The sequence below is a fragment of the Pseudorasbora parva genome, chromosome 9, assembly GCF_024679245.1.
Source record: "Pseudorasbora parva isolate DD20220531a chromosome 9, ASM2467924v1, whole genome shotgun sequence".
Taxonomy (NCBI): domain Eukaryota; kingdom Metazoa; phylum Chordata; class Actinopteri; order Cypriniformes; family Gobionidae; genus Pseudorasbora; species Pseudorasbora parva.
In genome coordinates, this window is record NC_090180.1 from 1426906 (window position 1) to 1449690 (window position 22785).

General features: G+C 34.9%; 1 protein-coding gene across 2 annotated transcripts in view; it reads right to left on the minus strand.

Moving 5' to 3' along the window:
* Positions 1–14641: 14641 nt before the first annotated feature.
* tnr (tenascin R (restrictin, janusin)) overlaps positions 14642–22785 on the minus strand; it is a 252698-nt gene continuing 244554 nt past the window's right edge. For both annotated transcript variants that reach the window (XM_067453468.1, XM_067453467.1), the window contains 2 exons: positions 19689–19852; positions 14642–16510 (listed from right to left, as the gene is read on the minus strand). In XM_067453468.1, the coding sequence (XP_067309569.1) occupies positions 16394–16510; positions 19689–19852 (281 nt within the window). In that variant the 3' untranslated portion in view covers positions 14642–16393. The remainder of the gene's footprint in view (positions 16511–19688; positions 19853–22785) is intronic.

Sequence of the window (22785 nt, forward strand, 5' to 3'; positions counted from 1 at the left end):
CCCACGAGAAACTATTACCGTCAGAATAGGGCTTGAGTCTATAAAAGGCGTACAGGTTATTGCCATGACAGCTATAAAACGGTTTTAATATCAGCTCAGAATCATACATTATTGATTATGAAAGCTTGTTTTTTGGCCACCGAATAAGAAATAAAAAAGGTAATTGTAACGTTTTTATCTTGCGATTCTGACTTTCTAGCAATTGCGAGTTTACATAATTGCGATATAAACTTGCAGCAATTGTAAGAAAAAGTCGAGTTTATATCATGAAATTCCAACGCTATCTCACAATCAATTCGCATTAATTTGTACGATTTGTCTAAACCCAGGGATGGGTTTAGGGGCGGAATTAGGGGGAGGTCATTCGTACGAATAAATATGAATTGGGTAAATTGTCAAATACGTACGATTTAGCAAAAAACTAATTGCTGTGAGATTGGGTTTGAAATTCTGATTTTTATAATTGCGAGTTCTGTGTTAGGGGTAACGCATTACAAGTAACGTGAGTTACGTAATCGGATTACTTTTTCAAGTAACTAGAAAAGTATCGCATTACTTTTAAAATTTACAGCAAAATATCTGAGTTATTTTTTCACATTTATTTTACTGACAGCTCTCCTGTTCCCATGTGCAGAGGTGTTGTGTGTGAACTATTATTGTAGTTCTAGACTAAATGTGAGAATTTATTCATTTCACTCACACAATAAAGATTCAATACTCATCAAAATTTAAAAAATCAGTCAAATGCAAAATCAGAATGCAAACCTCCAATAATTGTCAAATACTTTTTTTTTATGCATTTAATCAACCTTTATTGACCAATGTCTTGCAGCTAACCTTCGATGATTCAGTTAAACCATAAGCAAAAATTACTTTAGATTTTTTATTATTATTGGTCAATCAATCAATCAATCAATCAATCAATCAATCAATCAATCAATCAATCAATCAATCAATCAATCAATCAATCAATCAATCAATCAATCAATCAATCAATCAATCAATTAGCTTTTTTTATATCGCGCTTTTACAATGACGATTGCTGCAAAGCAGCTTCACAGTGTTAAACAGGACAATATTGCAATTTTTTTTAATGTTTTTTTTTTTTTTTTTTGACCAAAAGTTTGGTCAAACTTGTCTCTTGTGTCCTATTCTTCCATTATCCAGAACGGCAGCACAGCTGAAAGGTTTGTTTGAGCTGCGCCCTCTACTGTACATGCATAAATTATTATTTTTACCTCAGCTTGAGACTTATTATTTCAATTTTGGTGTGCAGAGGTCTTTACATCTTTACATTTATTATTATTTTTTGTTATAAAACAAAAAAACAAGCCAAGCCCAGGTGAGAAAAAGCAATGAAAAAGTAACCCAAATGTAACATAACACATTACTTTTGTGATATTGTAATATTGTAATGCATTACTTTCCTTAACACTGTGCGAGTTTATATCACCAAACTCTGCCTTTTCCAGGACAACAAGATTTTCCAGGACATTTTCATTCATTTTGTGAACCCTGTCAACAATCATCATGTTGACAGAATGAGGTGCAATATTAACTTATTGTTTATATCTGTAATCAATAACTAATCCATCAATTAAACATGAAGAAAGCCTTTTACAAACTGGTAGGATTGAATAATCTTATTCTGAAAAATATCATATATTTAAAGACAGGTAATCTTAATCTTAAATCCTTTGCATGACTGAGGAACCAACATAAAATATGTCATTCTTCTAGTAGTTGAACACTATTACAGTATGCAATGCTTTAAAATGAGCTTTTTAAGAGTCTGCAACTTTCCCCCCGTAATTTCTCAGTCTGGCTGACCTGTCAAGCTCAGGTAAAAGAATCTTCAAATCACATCTTGTAGCAAATTATTTATCCTTATATATATATATATATATATATATATATATATATATATATATATATATATATATATATATATATATATATATTATCCATATGCATGACCCTTACCTTCAGGTGTGCATTGATTTCCGGTGCTCCTCCACAACATGCCTGAATGTACCTCCACTTGCTCTGTTGAAGCTGTTCCAGAGATCTGAACCTGGTTTCTGATTTAACCCCGTATGTGTGTGTGTGTGTGTGTGTGCGCGCGCGCGTACGCGCGCTGCCATTAGTGAGTCCTCCTACAGGCAGCCACCCAGCCTCTTATTCTGGTGTCAGAAGTGATTAGTTTGCAGAGTTCAGTGACTTGTGAAGATTTGGGGGTGGTGTATTCTGCCTGCTTAGATCAGACTCACGCTGGGCACGGTGCAAACAGGGACCTAGAGCTCTGATAATAGAGCGAAGAGCTTCGGAGGCCAGAGGGGTCAACCATTTCCAGCACGCTTTCGCTCGGTGATCAGGCTATAAAATGCATTATCAGGACACTTTAAGTGGGCACAGTAAACACCTCGGGCATGGCTCTACCTCATACAACAGAGAAAGCACTGACAAGGCAAGAATTAAAGGAATAGTTCACCCATAAATGAAAATTATTTCATTAATTACTCTCCGTCATGTGGTTAGACACCCGTCAGACCTTCGTTCATCTTCAGAACACAAATGAAGATATTTTAGTGTAAAGCTGAGAAAGGCTTCAGATAGGCCTCCATTGGCATTCAGTCCATTCCCACTCACAAGACCCATAAAGGCCCTAAACACATCGACACACAGCCCATCTCACTACAGCGGCTGGACAATCATTTTACAATGCGACAAAAATAGTTATTATGCGCACAAAAATCTAAATAACGACTTTATCCGCCAAGTTATTACGATGACCTTGATGTATGCGTGAGAATAAGACGCCGATCCGCCGTTCATGACCCAGAAGAGGAGAAGCGAGACCGACACGGAAGACAATAACTCGGCAGATAAAGTCACTATTTCAAAAAATTTTAGGCACACATTTTTTCCGTCGCATTGTAAAATGATTGTCCAGCCGCTGTAGTGAGATGGGCTGTGTGTCGATGTGTTTAGGGCCTTTATGGGTCTTGTGAGTGGGAATGGACTGAATGCCAATGGAGGCCTATCTGAAGCCTTTCTCAGCTTTACACTAAAATATCTTCATTTGTGTTCTGAAGATGAACGAAGGTCTGACGGGTGTCCAACCACATGAGGGAGAGTAATTAATGACATAATTTTCATGTGATGGGTTTTAAAGGGATAGTTCCCCCCAATAATGAGCCTGATGTTGATCTGCTGACCCTCAGTCCATCTAACATGTAGGTGTGTGTGTTTCTTCAGGAGAACACAAATGAAGATTTTTAACTCAACCGTTGCTGTGTGTAGGTCATATCAATCAATCAATCAATCAATCAATCAATCAATCAATCAATCAATCAATCAATCAATCAATCAATCATCTTTATTGATATCGCTCTTCTCCAGCGCTGATTGTGTCAGAGCAGCTTCAGTGTTAAACAGGACAATACTGCAGCAGAATTAGATTTGGCTGTACAGTCGTTCTGGAGTAAACAGTGATGTTATCAGCTTATTTTAATTTATCATAGAGAGACAATGTTGGCAGATCAGTATTATAGTTTATAGAATTAAATAAGACCTAATTAATTCATTTTATTTGTATATTTAGTTGAATAACTCTGATCATAATGTGAGTGTCCCCAACTGAGCAAGCCAAGCCAAAGGCGACCAAAGGAACCGAAACTCCATCAGGGCATGACGGAGAAAAATAAACCTTAGAGAAACCCGACTCAGTTCTCCTCTGGCCTATTAACACACAGCGGAGGATTATTATTCTGGACACCGCACAGGTCAGAAATCATATTAGATCGGAATATTCAAAATGTCTGGGTATCACGCAAGAGACGGGTTTTTGTTGTTGTTGAGAATGGCGCCGATTACACAAGAATATGAATATTTGAAACATCAGTCGTCTGTACCAATTCACCCTTCGCAAAGACCCGCCCCCTTAGTTACTGTTGCTATATGTCCGACAAGCGTTCGATAGCTGCAATGGCGCTCCCACTGTCAATTCGTGCACTCCCTGGGGAAATAGTGAACAATTTCTGAAAAAGCAAAATAACGATACAAATTTTTTTTACCCATCATAAAAGTGCATCTATCCATCATAAAAGTGCATCTAATAATCATAAAAGTGCATCCATCCATCATAAAAGTGCATCTATCCATCATAAAAGTGCATCTATCATCATAAAAGTGCATCCATCATCATAAAAGTGCATCCATCATCATAAAAGTGCATCCATCATCATAAAAGTGCATCTATCCATCATAAAAGTGCATCTATCATCATAAAAGTGCATCTATCATCATAAAAGTGCATCTATCCATCATAAAAGTGCATCTATCCATCATAAAAGTGCATCTATCCATCATAAAAGTGCATCTATCATCATAAAAGTGCATCTATCCATCATAAAAGTGCATCTATCATCATAAAAGTGCATCTATCCATCATAAAAGTGCATCTAGTCATCATAAAAGTGCATCTCTCATCATAAAAGTGCATCTATCCATCATAAAAGTGCATCTATCATCATAAAAGTGCATCTATCCATCATAAAAGTGCATCCATCCATCATAAAAGTGCATCTATCCATCATCATAAAAGTGCATCCATCCATCATAAAAGTGCATCTATCCATCATAAAAGTGCATCTATCCATCATAAAAGTGCATCCATCCATCATAAAAGTGCATCTATCCATCATAAAAGTGCATCCATCCATCATAAAAGTGCATCCATCATCATAAAAGTGCATCTATCCATCATAAAAGTGCATCCATCATCATAAAAGTGCATCTATCCATCATAAAAGTGCATCTATCATCATAAAAGTGCATCTATCCATCATAAAAGTGCATCCATCATCATAAAAGTGCATCTAGTCATCATAAAAGTGCATCAATCCATCATAAAAGTGCATCTATCATCATAAAAGTGCATCTGGTCATCATAAAAGTGCATCTATCATCATAATAGTGCATCTATCCATCATAAAAGTGTATCTATCATCATAAAAGTGCATCTATCCATCATAAAAGTGCATCTATCATCATAAAAGTGCATCTATCCATCATAAAAGTGCATCTAGTCATCATAAAAGTGCATCTATCATCATAATAGTGCATCTATCCATCATAATAAGTGCATCTATCATCATAATAGTGCATCTATCCATCATAAAAGTGCATCTATCCATCATAAAAGTGCATCTATCCATCATAAAAGTGCATCTATCCATCATAAAAGTGCATCTATCATCATAAAAATGCATCTATCCATCATAAAAGTGCATCTATCATCATAAAAGTTCATCTATCATCATAAAAGTGCATCTATCATCATAAAAGTGCATCTAGTCATCATAAAAGTGCATCTATCATCATAAAAGTGCATCTATCATCATAATAGTGCATCTATCCATCATAATAAGTGCATCTATCATCATAATAGTGCATCTATCCATCATAATAAGTGCATCTATCCATCATAAAAGTGCATCTATCCATCATAAAAGTGCATCTATCCATCATAAAAGTGCATCTATCCATCATAAAAGTGCATCTATCATCATAAAAGTGCATCTATCCATCATAAAAGTGCATCTATCCATCATAAAAGTGCATCTATCCATCATAAAAGTGCATCTATCCATCATAAAAGTGCATCTCTCATCATAAAAGTTCATCTATCATCATAAAAGTGCATCTATCATCATAAAAGTGCATCTATCCATCATAAAAGTGCATCTATCATCATAAAAGTGCATCTATCCATCATAAAAGTGCATCTATCCATCATAAAAGTGCATCTATCATCATAAAAGTGCATCTATCATCATAAAAGTGCATCTATCCATCATAAAAGTGCATCTATCCATCATCATAAAAATGCATCTATCCATCATAAAAGTGCATCTCTCATCATAAAAGTTCATCTATCATCATAAAAGTGCATCTATCATCATAAAAGTGCATCTATCCATCATAAAAGTGCATCTATCATCATAAAAGTGCATCTATCCATCATAAAAGTGCATCTATCCATCATAATAGTGCATCTATCCATCATAAAAGTGCATCTATCCATCATAATAGTGCATCTATCCATCATAAAAGTGCATCTATCCATCATAAACGTGCATCCATCCATCATAAAAGTGCATCTATCATCATAAAAGTGCATCTATCCATCATAAAAGTGCATCTATCATCATAAAAATGCATCTATCCATCATAAAAGTGCATCTATCATCATAAAAGTGCATCTATCCATCATAAAAGTGCATCTATCCATCATAAAAGTGCATCTATCCATCATAAAAGTGCATCTATCCATCATCATAAAAGTGCATCCATCCATTATAAAAGTGCATCTATCCATCATAAAAGTGCATCCATCATCATAAAAGTGCATCTATCCATCATAAAAGTGCATCCATCATCATAAAAGTGCATCTATCCATCATAAAAGTGCATCTATCATCATAAAAGTGCATCTATCCATCATAAAAGTGCATCCATCATCATAAAAGTGCATCTAGTCATCATAAAAGTGCATCTATCCATCATAAAAGTGCATCTATCATCATAAAAGTGCATCTATCATCATAAAAGTGCATCTATCCATCATAAAAGTGCATCTAGTCATCATAAAAGTGCATCTATCATCATAAAAGTGCATCTATCATCATAATAGTGCATCTATCCATCATAAAAGTGCATCTATCCATCATAAAAGTGCATCTATCATCATAAAAGTGCATCTATCTTCATAATAGTGCATCTATCCATCATAAAAGTGCATCTCTCATCATAAAAGTGCATCTATCATCATAAAAGTGCATCTATCATCATAAAAGTGCATCTATCCATCATAAAAGTGCATCTATCCATCATAAAAGTGCATCTATCATCATAAAAGTGCATCTCTCATCATAAAAGTGCATCTATCATCATAAAAGTGCATCTATCATCATAAAAGTGCATCTATCCATCATAAAAGTGCATCTATCATCATAAAAGTGCATCTATCATCATAAAAGTGCATCTAGTCATCATAAAAGTGCATCTATCCATCATAAAAGTGCATCTATCATCATAAAAGTGCATCTATCATCATAAAAGTGCATCTATCCATCATAAAAGTGCATCTATCATCATAAAAGTGCATCTATCCATCATAAAAGTTAATCTAGTCATCATAAAAGTGCATCTATTCATCATAAAAGTGCATCTATCCATCATAAAAGTGCATCCATCATCATAAAAGTGCATCTATCATCATAAAAGTGCATCTATCATCATAAAAGTGCATCTATCTTCATAATAGTGCATCTATCCATCATAAAAGTGCATCTATCCATCATAAAAGTGCATCTATCCATCATAAAAGTGCATCTATCCATCATAAAAGTGCATCTATCATCATAAAAGTGCATCTATCATCATAAAAATGCATCTCTCCATCATAAAAGTGCATCTATCATCATAAAAATGCATCTATCCATCATAAAAGTGCATCTCTCATCATAAAAGTGCATCTATCATCATAAAAGTGCATCTATCATCATAAAAGTGCATCTATCCATCATAAAAGTGCATCTATCCATCATAAAAGTGCATCCATCCATCATAAAAGTGCATCCATCCATCATAAAAGTGCATCCATCCATCATAAAAGTGCATCCATCATCATAAAAGTGCATCAATCCATCATAAAAGTGCATCTATCATCATAAAAGTGCATCTATCCATCATAAAAGTGCATCTATCATCATAAAAGTGCATCTAGTCATCATAAAAGTGCATCTATCCATCATAAAACTGCATCTATCCATCATCATAAAAGTGCATCCATCCATCATAAAAGTGCATCTATCCATCATAAAAGTGCATCTATCCATCATAAAAGTGCATCCATCCATCATAAAAGTGCATCCATCCATCATAAAAGTGCATCTATCCATCATAAAAGTGCATCCATCCATCATAAAAGTGCATCTATCCATCATAAAAGTGCATCCATCCATCATAAAAGTGCATCCATCATCATAAAAGTGCATCTAGTCATCATAAAAGTGCATCAATCCATCATAAAAGTGCATCTATCATCATAAAAGTGCATCTAGTCATCATAAAAGTGCATCTATCCATCATAAAAGTGCATCTATCATCATAAAAGTGCATCTATCATCATAAAAGTGCATCTATCCATCATAAAAGTGCATCTATCATCATAAAAGTGCATCTATCCATCATAAAAGTGCATCTAGTCATCATAAAAGTGCATCTATTCATCATAAAAGTGCATCTATCCATCATAAAAGTGCATCCATCATCATAAAAGTGCATCTATCATCATAAAAGTGCATCTATCATCATAAAAGTGCATCTATCATCATAATAGTGCATCTATCCATCATAAAAGTGCATCTATCATCATAAAAGTGCATCTATCCATCATAAAAGTGCATCTATCATCATAAAAGTGCATCTATCCATCATAAAAGTGCATCTATCCATCATCATAAAAGTGCATCTATCCATCATAAAAGTGCATCCATCCATCATAAAAGTGCATCTATCCATCATCATAAAAGTGCATCTATCCATCATCATAAAAGTGCATCCATCCATCATAAAAGTGCATCTATCCATCATAAAAGTGCATCCATCCATCATAAAAGTGCATCTATCCATCATAAAAGTGCATCTATCATCATAAAAGTGCATCTATCATCATAAAAGTGCATCTATTCATCATTAAAGTGCACAATATCGGCGTTCTGATTGTTCAGAGCGCCTGTCAATCAAACTCGTCACGAAGGGTGCATTGACACGGTCTAAGCAGACACTCCAGGATGCACTTGGTCATGTCCAGACGCAGGTCCACCATTAAATCCGGGCAGAGAGACTAACATTAGCGTAGATGCCACTCTTTTTATGATATATCGAGTCCATCAGGTGTTATGGGAAGTGTTCCCGGTTCCGACTGACCTAGTTAATCCAGCCTAACAATCAGTCAATTGATTTGAATAATGTAGGTTAAAATTGTTCTATACAGTACGTATGCCATAGTAAAGAGATGTGTTTTTAGTCTAGATTTAAACTGACTGATATAATGATGTGGATGGGTAACAATTCTATGAGAGGAAAAAAACAACACGCACAAAGAGCCCTGCGGCTCATGACGGCACATTGATATCTTAAGACACAAAACGATCAGTTTGTGTGAGAAATCGAGCTGTATTTATCATTTTTTACGTCAAATACAACACTATATCCAACAACGCGCTTCACATCTGGTAAAGAAGGTCAATAATACACGATCTGGCTCATAGTATATTGCATATCCAGCGCGTGTGTTTTTGACCTTTACCAGAAGTGAAGTGCGTTGTTGGATCGTTTTGTGTCTTAAGATATCAGTGTGTCATCAGGAGCAGCAGGGTGTGTGTGTGTGTGTGTTCTCTAAGCATGTTGTTTTTTTGATCTCATAGAATTGTTCCCCATTCACATCATTATATGACCGACACACAGCAACAGTGGAGTTAAAATCTTCATTTGTGTTCTCCTGAAGAAACACACACACCTACATGTTGATGCCCTGGGGTCAGCAGATCAACATCAGGCTCATTATAGGCTGAACTATCCGTTTAATACAAGCACTAGCAAGTCAGTTCAAGACTTCTGTCCACCCGCCTAATGTAGATAAAAGGGGTTATTACATCTGTAACGCTGAAGAGGATTTCTTATGTATTTTTAGATCATAAATTACCACCTAGCAAGAGTGTGTCTGTAAAGTGTATGACGCAGCAATAAGAGAGTAGCACATAAAAACGCTGTATAAAATTCTGTCACCAAGCAACCAGCATTGATTCGGTTTCCTTTCAGTGCTCAAATGCCCCATTTCTTCTCTTTCCTACATTTATATTCCTATACATTTTGTATGCAGGGGCCATGCATATTCAGACTAACAGCATGATTGTGAGTGTTATTTATAGCCTATAAAATAGTGATGTTGTATTTGACACATTAGAGCCATCACTGAAGTGCAGTAGGGTGACCAAACGTCCTGTTTTCCTGGCCCTAATATAAAAATGTTCTATCCATACAGAGAGGTTATACTTTAAATGTATTGAAATTATAAGACATCTTTGAGTAAACTTTGAGTATCATTTGAGTATCTCATTGCCAAGTGTCCTGGTTTTCGATAATCAAAATATAATATACCCTAAAGTACAGTATCGGAGCACAATTGTTTCGAGCACGTAGCAGAACACAAAAACGTATTTATATATATAGTCTAATATTCATTTGACTATGAAATAAAAGTTTAAGGATTAGTTAACTAAAATGACATTGAACCTTGATTTAGTCACCCTTAAGACATCCTACGTGTTTACGACTTTCTGATTTCTGATAAACACAATCAGTTATATTAATACATATCCAGATGTTTCATCTTTATAATGGCAGAGAACAGGGCCAATGAGTTTGAAGCTCAAAAAACTCCATCCATCCATCCATCCATCCATCCATCCATCCATCCATCCATCCATCCATCCATCCATCCATCCATCCATCCATCCATCCATCCATCCATCCATCCATCCATCCATCCATCCATCCATCCATCCATCATAAACGTGCTCCATGCAGCTACATGGATTAATAAAGGCTTTCTGAAGCTAAGCAAGATATTTCACTTGATAGCATGTAGCATTTCTGATGGATAGATGCACTTTTATGATGATGGATAGATGCACTTTTATGATGACAGATGCACTTTTATGATGATAGATGCACTTTTATGATGATGGATAGATGCACTTTTATGATGACAGATGCACTTTTATGATGATGGATAGATGCACTTTTATGATGATGGATAGATGCACTTTTATGATGACAGATGCACTTTTATGATGGATAGATGCACTTTTATGATGATGGATAGATGCACTTTTATGATGACAGATGCACTTTTATGATGATAGATGCACTTTTATGATGATAGATGCACTTTTATGATGATGGATAGATGCACTTTTATGATGACAGATGCACTTTTATGATGATAGATGCACTTTTATGATGGATAGATGCACTTTTATGATGATGGATAGATGCACTTTTATGATGATGGATAGATGCACTTTTATGATGATGGATAGATGCACTTTTATGATGATGGATAGATGCACTTTTATGATGGATAGATGCACTTTTATGATGATAGATGCACTTTTATGATGGATAGATGCACTTTTATGATGGATAGATGCACTTTTATGATGATGGATAGATGCACTTTTATGATGATGGATGCACTTTTATGATGGATAGATGCACTTTTATGATGATAGATGCACTATTATGATGATAGATGCACTTTTATGATGATAGATGCACTTTTATGATGATGGATGCACTTTTATGATGAATAGATGCACTTTTATGATGAATAGATGCACTTTTATGATGATAGATGCACTTTTATGATGAATAGATGCACTTTTATGATGATAGATGCACTTTTATGATGAATAGATGCACTTTTATGATGATGGATGCACTTTTATGATGATAGATGCACTTTTATGATGATAGATGCACTTTTATGATGATGGATGCACTTTTATGATGATGGATGCACTTTTATGATGATAGATGCACTTTTATGATGATAGATGCACTTTTATGATGGATAGATGCACTTTTATGATGATAGATGCACTTTTATGATGATGGATGCACTTTTATGATGGATGGATGCACTTTTATGATGAGTAGATGCACTTTTATGATGGATAGATTCACTTTTATGATGATAGATGCACTTTTATGATGATGGATGCACTTTTATGATGGATGGATGCACTTTTATGATGAGTAGATGCACTTTTATGATGGATAGATGCACTTTTATGATGGATGGATGCACTTTTATGATGATAGATGCACTTTTATGATGGATAGATTCACTTTTATGATGATAGATGCACTTTTATGATGTATAGATGCACTTTTATGATGGATAGATTCACTTTTATGATGATAGATGCACTTTTATGATGATGGATGCACTTTTATGATGGATAGATTCACTTTTATGATGATAGATGCACTTTTATGATGAGTAGATGCACTTTTATGATGAGTAGATGCACTTTTATGATGGATAGATGCACTCCTTTGAGCTTCGAACTCATGAGTCCCATTCACTGCCATTATAAAGCTTGGAAACATCAGGATATTTATTAATATAACAATCAGATTATTCCAAAGGAGGTCAAAGCAGAAACGGTTTTGCGTTTTAGAGTAACACAGTGTTTTATGCATGAATCGATATTTTGAACAAATCGGTTAAGCGATTGATTCAGTGACTCATAAACTCATTACCCATTTATAAAACAATCTGCAGAAAAAGACAAAATCCTGAGAAATCACCAGCAAAAATGAAAAGACAAAACACCACACACACAAGAGGAACGGCATAGCTAACTGTTATCAGTAAAAAATATTTAGCAATATTTTATCTGTTTTTCAGAATATCTGCAGAATGAGTATGTTAAAAAAAAAGTTAATAATTTATTATATGCTTTTAATTGGCTACACAACCTCCAATGATGCTTTACAAATACCCCCCCCCCCCCCCCGAAATCACTTCACAGTCAAACTCAAGATTTTGTATTTTGCATATTTTATTAATGTGTAGAAAATGTATTAAAAAAGGAACTATACAGCACATTTTAAGTTAAACTAGAGCTAATATCCAAGGTTATCTGACAATGTGGTTAGCAAGTTAAGGAGAAATGTCTCAGAGTCCATTCTTTTGCACATATTGCCTGTTTCATCAGTGTTCATGCTAAACACATTTTCACTTGGGTACAAAATGTAGGGGATTTTTTTTTTTTTTTTTTTTTTACAATATCCTAATGTTCAAAATGAAATAAATGTACATGAGAGTGGCAAAAATGACCTAGTTGCCTGTATAACACAGAGTTTGAGTTCGTAGTGTTATGTGTAACATGTTTGTAAGTGTTGAATCTTGAGCCATAAGTAGTTTGGTGGATAGGAGGCATTTCAGAAAGAAGTGTCTCCACCATATGCTGAGTCAATGAATAATGAAGGAAAATCTGCCCCCGTCTCTCTCGCTCTCTTTTGAGAAGCGGTCTCAATCAGTCCACAAAACATGACATCCCTATTCCTCTTTCAAAAATAACTAGAAGGGCTGAACCCACAAACAATTAGTTTGAAGAAGAAAACGCTTAGAAAACACAAGAAGGTACACACATTTCCACCCATGTTCTCCACAGAACAGCAAATGGAGAAAGTGATGCCTTCTGGTGCATGCGAAATGTAAGTCTTTTTCAGTGTTAAATGCAATTAGCTTGAGCTGATTAAGAATTTACTTGGTTTCCAGTTCCCATCCCAGCTGTTGCCACACTCTCTAATCTAACCCCTTAAAAAGAAAAGAAAAACTGAAGCAAAGGAAAAGGGAAGATACTCTTTGAAAACATCCTAGTGTTGTCTCTCAGAAGACGCTCATTAGGAGATTTGTGACTGTGGGAAACAGGTGTTGTTAGAAAAGCAGAACGCCGGAGAATATTAATATTAAACATAGAGCATATACCAGAGCAGAAGAATCTAAATTGTAAATGTGATTTATATATATATATATATATCCGAGTAACGTTATTGTTAACCCTTTTCTTTCGCTATTAATGTTTGCTGCTGCATCCTTTACGTCTATGGCTGATCTCAATTTCTCCAACTACTGGCCACAGATCAAACAGAAAATGTGCGCTGTGTTAATATAATTAGTGATTTTAAAATTAATTTGCGTTAAAGGTGCACTGTGCAACTTTCCGTCCACTGGAGGGCGCCTGTTCTAAACAAAGGCGTATTTTGATGACGCCAGGTGTGAGCGCAGCATCTTGGGACATGTGGTCTTCACCTCACAGCCGGTGGAAAATAGGACTCGGGCAGAAATCACGTTCATGGATGCGGTTATTAACGTTACTGTAGTGTAAAGCAGAGCAGGAGCGAGTGTTGAGGAGCTGAGCACAGCTGCTGGAGAGATTGTTAAACACACACACGGCTCACGAACACCGGGACTTTTATTATGACGGGACGGGACACAGTCGCCGGGCGCCTGCACTGATCAGCTCTTCCAGTTATGATTATGAGGTAAAGCAGCTCTGTTTATCATATTAGATACATTTAAGTGTGTTTAAAATGATGTTATGACGTTACTCCGTGCGTTCACTTGTTCACACTGCTAAGAGTAAAGCGCTCCTGCCAAATAAAACCGAGGGTAACGCAGATATGACGCGTTAGACAGGCGACTCCCTCAAATGCAATGTTGAAACGTCCCGGTCCTTCGTTAAAACAGCAATTTTCTCACAATTTACAAATAGTTGGAAACATTTGGGATATTGTAGGAACTCAACTGAACAAAATATATAACACCGGCCTAGTGGTTTTTGGATATTTTACTGCAAAAATACTACATAGTGCACCTTTAACGTGTTAATTTTGACAGCCCTAATATATATATATATATATATATATATATATATATATATATATATATATATATATATATATATATATATATATATATATATATATATATATATATATATATATATAAACAGCAAAGGAGTTAATGAAAAGTTAATAAGTTTGACATGAAAGCCAGTCAATAATATCATATGTCCAGTCATATGTTTTGTTTGGTTTTGTCCTAAATTGAGACGCAGAATAACATGCAGATCTTTTAAATGTTTTAATTGACTGTCAGTATATCTGTGTTATGCTAGTGTTGTTTCAGTACGGTTAAAAAGGTGAATTCAAAACAATGTATGACAACTTCAGTGTTAATTAGACAAAAAAAACAAAAACAACAACCTCTAGTTCAGAAATGAGAGAGAGATGTGCCACTAGAAAAAGAAATATCACTGCATGAGGAAAGGTCTAGAAAAATATCTTGTGGTTGTACTCCTTCACAAACCTTTCAGCCACTGTACAAAATAGGCCGTGTTAAACTACAGAATGAAGTCAGGGACAAAAAGTTAAAGAAGAAAGACTATGTTGCACTAGGAGTTGCATTGCTCTTATGACCTATTGTGTTTATGCCAAGTCTTAAAAGCTAAAGTCTGCCCAAATCCATCTCAGAAGGACTCTTTATGAAAGGACCAGAAACATCTATGAACCCTTCAGATGGTCTTCTGCTATTCTCCTGCACTCAACTAGGAATCGCTATTGACCAAGACACAGATGGACACAATTATTCTACAGGAACAAAAGCTTTTGAAACACTAAAGCATGGAGTGTGAGATGGAGCTATGTAAAAATGATTCACATGTGACCCTGGAGCTCTTCAGCAGTCATAATCTCACCGGTATATCTGTGGCCAACAATACACTATAAGGGTCAAAATTATCCATTTTTCTTTTATGCCAAAAATCATCAGGATATTAAGATCATGCTCCATGAAGATATTTAGCACATGTTCATATCATAAATGTATTATTAGTAGTAATATGCATTGCTAAGGACTTCATTTGGACAACTTTAAAGGAGATTTCCTCAATATTTAGATGTTTTTGCACCCTCAGATTCCAGATTTTCAAATATTGTCCTATCCTAACAAACCATACATCAATGGAGAGATTATTAATTCAGCTTTCTGATCATCTACACATTTTTTTTTACACAGTTTTGTCCTCCAGGGTCACATGTGAGTTCTTCATATCAGTGCTCTCAGGATAGCCTAAATGAAACATGCACACATTTAAAATAAAATACAATATGGGACAATCATTCCTTTTAGTTTCAGATCCGTCTGACTTGACCTCAGATACTGAATAGTTCTTTGGTTTCCGAGGTTTCAATGCTTATAGAATTGTGTGTTTAACAGTAAAATTAATATAAGTTTAAAAATGAGATGAAATTACATCTACAATTAAATAATAACACGTTGGCTTCGGGGTGCAGCGAATGCAGAATCTAACACTGTAATGGGTCACATGAACATGACAATCATTCAGTTGCTCTTTAAAGGTATTTCTCATCACTTATAAAAATAGAAGCATCTCATTTTTAGGGGCAAAATCTTTATCTCAAAGGGAGAAATGATCTGTTTTCTTCACCTAATAGTGAGGTTGTTTTTCCGCAAGCCTCACACTGTAAACGTGCCGAGCAGAAGCCTTCATCCTCCCAGAACTGAACAAATAGCATTACACATAAAGTCACCAAACCTCGAGGTTTACAATTTACAACCAACATTCGTCAAAGGGATTTCGTCATTCATTAAATAAGTTACGTCGCTCCTTGTGTCCTCCTCGCCCTGTTTAAAAATAGAAAGAGCTAGAAGGACGGTGGATTAATGGGTGGACCTCCTCCGCTTGCCACTGATGCTGCGGTAGTTGAAAGGTCTCATCTTCATCTCCACAAAAGGGATGGAAAACTCATGGCCTTTCCAGTGATACCAGTTTATACCCTGCAGAAGGCAAACACACGAGCAGTTATATTAACTACACTGTACATAAAGAGAGAGAGAAAAAAAGTAACCTGGTTGTCTTAAAATATTGAGTTCATTGAAATTAAAAATTTGAGTTAATACAATGAACATTTTTTGAGAATCGACAACCTTTATTAAAATATTTTTAAAATATTTTGTAAGCATGTTGGGTAATTGTGTGTTTTATTTGTGATGATGGAGCCAAATTGTGCTATTTTCATGATTTATCACATTGTTTATGTCGTTCAGATACAATAATATTTTGAGTTTCTATTTATTAAACAAATTTCCTTCAAAACTCAAAATTTTAAGGCAGCCAGGTTACTTACTTTTTTAAGTTAAACCAACAATATGTTTTACAAAGTATTTATTAAAAGTTGTACTGTTGGTATTTATACATAAAGTGTGTTGTAGTACAGACTAGACAATGAAACATGCCGACATTTTTTTAACAAGTTTTTCCAAAATGTTATGTGTAAATATTTAAATAAAGTGTTATCAAATTAAAAATGCAGTAATTTGCAAGTCAGATTTTTTTTTAAATATAAGTCAGAGGTTTTTCTCCTTTTATCAGTCTCTAAATCAGAAAATGATGGGTTCCACCACAGAATTAAAAAAAAAGGTAATTGCTTTTTATTTCACAATTCTCACTTTTTTTCCTCAGAGTTGCATGAAATAAAGTTGCAATTGCAAATTATATAGTCAGAGATCCCCCCCCATGATCCAACTCCTCCCACTTTAAACCTACCAGTTATTGACAGATGCATGACAAAAACAAACAAACAAACAAAAAAATGTTTGCCTGTAGTGTCTCGCTTTAAGAAGTGTATAATATTTAGAATTTTTGAACGACGTTTATACACTGTAAAAAAAAATATTTCAAAAAATAAGTTACCTGGAAATTAAATTTTTAGTTTATCGACAACTTTTATTTAATATTATTAAAAGATTTTGTAAGCATATTGGATAATGGTGTGTGTTTTATTTGTGATGACGCAGTGAAACATGACAAATAATGCTGTTATCACATTTTTATGTGGTTCAGATACAATAATATTTTGAGTTTTAAAATTTTAGGTCAACCAGGTTACTTACTTTAAGTAAAACCAACAATTTTTTTACAGTGTGGAATATTAAAGGATGCACCAATAGTAAAATCCTAGTCAATACTGATAAGCCAATAACTATTTTCATGTTATTACAATAAAGATAAAAAAACACCAAAAATCTAATTGTTTAAAATCTATCAATGCTATTAAATTATTTGTGTTTTTTTAAGGTTATCTTTTCCATCATCTAATGAAAGATATTGGAAATGTTTGTAAATATTGACCGACACCAACATTACACAAATATCTAATATCCAGTAATCGACACACAATATTGTGAAACCATCATAGGTTTATTTAGTGAATATAGTGCAATGCTCCAGTTTACCATTTGCCAATAAAGTTGTAAAGCATGTTGTCAGTATGTTAAAGTGCATTTCAACATCTATCCAAATGCACATACGTTTACCATTTATGTACAAATACCAATTGCCAATTTCAGTGTTATTACTACTAAAATACCCCAAAGTCAAGAACATCTCTCAAAAGAATATTTTCTCCATTATAGGCCTTTATTAGTTTTCAGAGTGTTAACCTCGGCGCATATGAATAAATAGCACAGATACCAATGGGACATATGACCTTATCGCTTATAATCTACACACACCCGCTAAGGTTTGAGAAGAAAGCTGAAATGAAAGCAGACAGTGAGACAACAGGACATGACACAACGCAATTGAGCAAGGACGGCTCTCCAGTATTTTTACCCACTGGCCTGTGAATCGCACACATCGAGCTTTATTTGCTTTCATTTTGCTTTGAAAAGCTCTTGCATGTTTCCTGTCTCTAGCTCCTGCCCTTGCAAACAAAACCACATCGAATGTGTCACCGCTAACAAAGGCCTGTAGGTGTAAGATCAAATCGCTGAATTAAGATAGGAATCAAGGCACTAAGTTCCTGTGAGCGTTGGCATGTGTAGGCAGTATAACTGGTGGAAACAATGCATATATTAAAGTGTGAAGGTGCGGTCACATTAGCAAAATGCTCATTGTCTATTTTCAATAGTGATGTGTGTGAAGCACAGCTCACACAGAAGTCAAACACAGCTTTCTGTCAACACAACACATTCAGATATCTTTTTAATTCTCACTCGAATTCGAACTGACTGAGACGATTCACAGAATAATGGCAAATGTGACCACATCTTCAAGCTAATTATGTGCAAGGACGATTCCTGTAATAGGGCCATACGTGGGATTTTGTAAGTACATAGGCCACAAAAGTGATCTAGTGGGGTTTGTGGGCATGACCCCCGAGCTAATGTAGATTTTCCAGATTTACACCAAGCGGAAACCTCCTCTAGTTTCTCTTGAAGCAAAAACGGAAGTGTCTTAAACTGCAGTTCATCGAATGGCCACTAGAGCGGCTCCAGAAGGAGCAGAATCTCATTGAGCCCAATGTTAAAATGCCCAACTTTTTTTTTTTATAAAGGATTAAAGTTCTGCATAATTAAATGATTAGTTCAGTCAAAACTGAAATGTCTGTCATTAACTCCTCTCCCTAATGTCGCTCCACACCCGTAAGACCTCCGTTCATCTTCACACACAGTTTAAGATATTTTATATTTAGTCCGAGAGCGTATGCAAGTGTATGCACACTATACTGTCCATGTCCAGAAAGGGAATAAAAACATCATCACAGTAGTCCATATGAGACATCAGTGGGTTAATTAGAGTCTCTTGAAGCATCCAAAATACATTTGGGTCCAAAAATAACAAAAACTACGACTTTATTCAGCATTGGCTTCTCTTCCGCGTTTGTGTTCAATCCTCAAATAAAGATTCAAACGGTTATGAGTCAGCGAATCGATTCATGATTCGGATCGCCAAAGTCAAGACACGTGATCCGAATCATGAATCAATTTGCTGATACATTTTTAAAAGAGAAATGAAGAAAAATGCACAATTGTGCACAAAACTACAGTAAAGTCTATTTTTATTTTTACTTCTTATTGGGGTCCTGGATCCGCCCAGCCCCTCTCAATTTGAGCTCTTATTATGTGAATATAGCAGACAGTTCAGTCCAGTGCTCAGGACTATCTGGCTTACCTGACTATGTCTGGACTCTCCATATTTGCCATTAAGGTTGGCCCGATGGCAGTTTTTGTACCACCATGCTCCCTTATAGGACAGTGCACAGTTAGTGACAGCAATGTCATTGTCCTTGTCCTTGGTAGAGAACGGTCTGCTCTGGTGATAGCTCAGAGAGTCGCCTGGAGCAAAAACAGACCATAATTAATACTGATAGGATAAATATCCAAAACCACCGTTAAATGGACAGTTCACCCTGAAATGAAAATTAGCCCATGATTTCCTCTCCCTCAGCTCATCCTAGGTGTGTTTGACATTCTTCTGTCAGACGAACACAATCAGAGTTATATTAATAAATGTTCTGACTCTACCAGGCTTTATAATGGCAGTCAATGACTGGTTTCTGTTTAGTCCATAAAAGTCATATCATAAAAGTGCATCTATCCATCATAAAAGTGCATCTATTCACCATAAAAGTGCATCTATCCATGATAAAAGTGCATCTATCATCATAAAAGTGCATCTATCCATCATAAAAGTGCATCTATCATCATAAAAGTGCATCTATCCATCATAAAAGTGCATCTATCATCATAAAAGTGCATCTATCATCATAAAAGTGCATCTATCCATCATAAAAGTGCATCTATCATCATAAAAGTGCATCTATCCATCATAAAAGTGCATCTATCCATCATAAAAGTGCATCTATTATCATAAAAGTGCATCTATCATCATAAAAGTGCATCTATCATCATAAAAGTGCATCTATCCATCATAAAAGTGCATCTATCATCATAAAAGTGCATCTATTCACCATAAAAGTGCATCTATCCATCATAAAAGTGCATCTATCATCATAAAAGTGCATCTATCATCATAAAAGTGCATCTATCCATCATAAAAGTGCATCTATCATCATAAAAGTGCATCTATCATCATAAAAGTGCATCTATCCATCATAAAAGTGCATCTATCCATCATAAAAGTGCATCTATCCATCATAAAAGTGCATCTATCATCATAAAAGTGCATCTATCCATCATAAAAGTGCATCTATCCATCATAAAAGTGCATCTATCATCATAAGAGTGCATCTATCATCATAAAAGTGCATCTATCATCATAAGAGTGCATCTATCATCATAAAAGTGCATCTATCATCATAAAAGTGCATCTATCCATCATAAAAGTGCATCTATCCATCATAAAAGTGCATCTATCATCATAAGAGTGCATCTATCATCATAATAGTGCATCTATCATCATAAAAGTGCATCTATCATCATAAAAGTGCATCTATCATCATAAAAGTGCATCTATCATCATAAGAGTGCATCTATCATCATAAAAGTGCATCTATCCATCATAAAAGTGCATCTATCCATCATAAAAGTGCATCTATCCATCATAAAAGTGCATCTATCATCATAAAAGTGCATCTATCATCATAAAAGTGCATCTATCCATCATAAAAGTGCATCTATCCATCATAAAAGTGCATCTATCATCATAAAAGTGCATCTATCCATCATAAAAGTGCATCTATCCATCATAATAGTGCATCTATCATCATAAAAGTGCATCTATCATCATAAAAGTGCATCTATCATCATAAAAGTGCATCTATCATCATAAGAGTGCATCTATCATCATAAAAGTGCATCTATCCATCATAAAAGTGCATCTATCCATCATAAAAGTGCATCTATCCATGATAAAAGTGCATCGATCATCATAAAAGTGCATCTATCCATGATAAAAGTGCATCGATCATCATAAAAGTGCATCTATCCATCATAAAAGTGCATCTATCATCATAAAAGTGCATCTATCCATCATAAAAGTGCATCTATCATCATAAAAGTGCATCTATCATCATAAAAGTGCATCTATCCATCATAAAAGTGCATCTATCATCATAAAAGTGCATCTATCCATCATAAAAGTGCATCTATCCATCATAAAAGTGCATCTATTATCATAAAAGTGCATCTATCATCATAAAAGTGCATCTATCATCATAAAAGTGCATCTATCATCATAAAAGTGCATCTATCATCATAAAAGTGCATCTATCCATCATAAAAGTGCATCTATCCATCATAAAAGTGCATCTATCATCATAAAAGTGCATCTATCATCATAAAAGTGCATCTATCCATCATAAAAGTGCATCTATCCATCATAAAAGTGCATCTATCATCATAAGAGTGCATCTATTCATCATAAAAGTGCATCTATCATCATAAGAGTGCATCTATCCATTATAAAAGTGCATCTATCCATCATAAAAGTGCATCTATCCATCATAAAAGTGCATCTATCCATCATAAAAGTGCATCTATCCATCATAAAAGTGCATCTATCATCATAAAAGTGCATCTATTCATCATAAAAGTGCATCTATCATCATAAAAGTGCATCTATCATCATAAAAGTGCATCTATCATCATAAAAGTGCATCTATCATCATAATAGTGCATCTATCATCATAAAAGTGCATCTATCATCATAATAGTGCATCTATCATCATAAAAGTGCATCTATCATCATAAAAGTGCATCTATCATCATAATAGTGCATCTATCCATCATAAAAGTGCATCTATCCATCATAAAAGTGCATCTATCATCATAATAGTGCATCTATCCATCATAAAAGTGCATCTATCATCATAAAAGTGCATCTATCATCATAATAGTGCATCTATCATCATAAAAGTGCATCTATCATCATAAAAGTGCATCTATCATCATAAAAGTGCATCTATCATCATAAAAGTGCATCTATCATCATAATAGTGCATCTATCATCATAAAAGTGCATCTATCATCATAATAGTGCATCTATCATCATAAAAGTGCATCTATCATCATAAAAGTGCATCTATCATCATAATAGTGCATCTATCCATCATAAAAGTGCATCTATCATCATAAAAGTGCATCTATCATCATAATAGTGCATCTATCCATCATAAAAGTGCATCTATCATCATAAAAGTGCATCTATCATCATAATAGTGCATCTATCATCATAAAAGTGCATCTATCATCATAAAAGTGCATCTATCATCATAATAGTGCATCTATCCATCATAAAAGTGCATCTA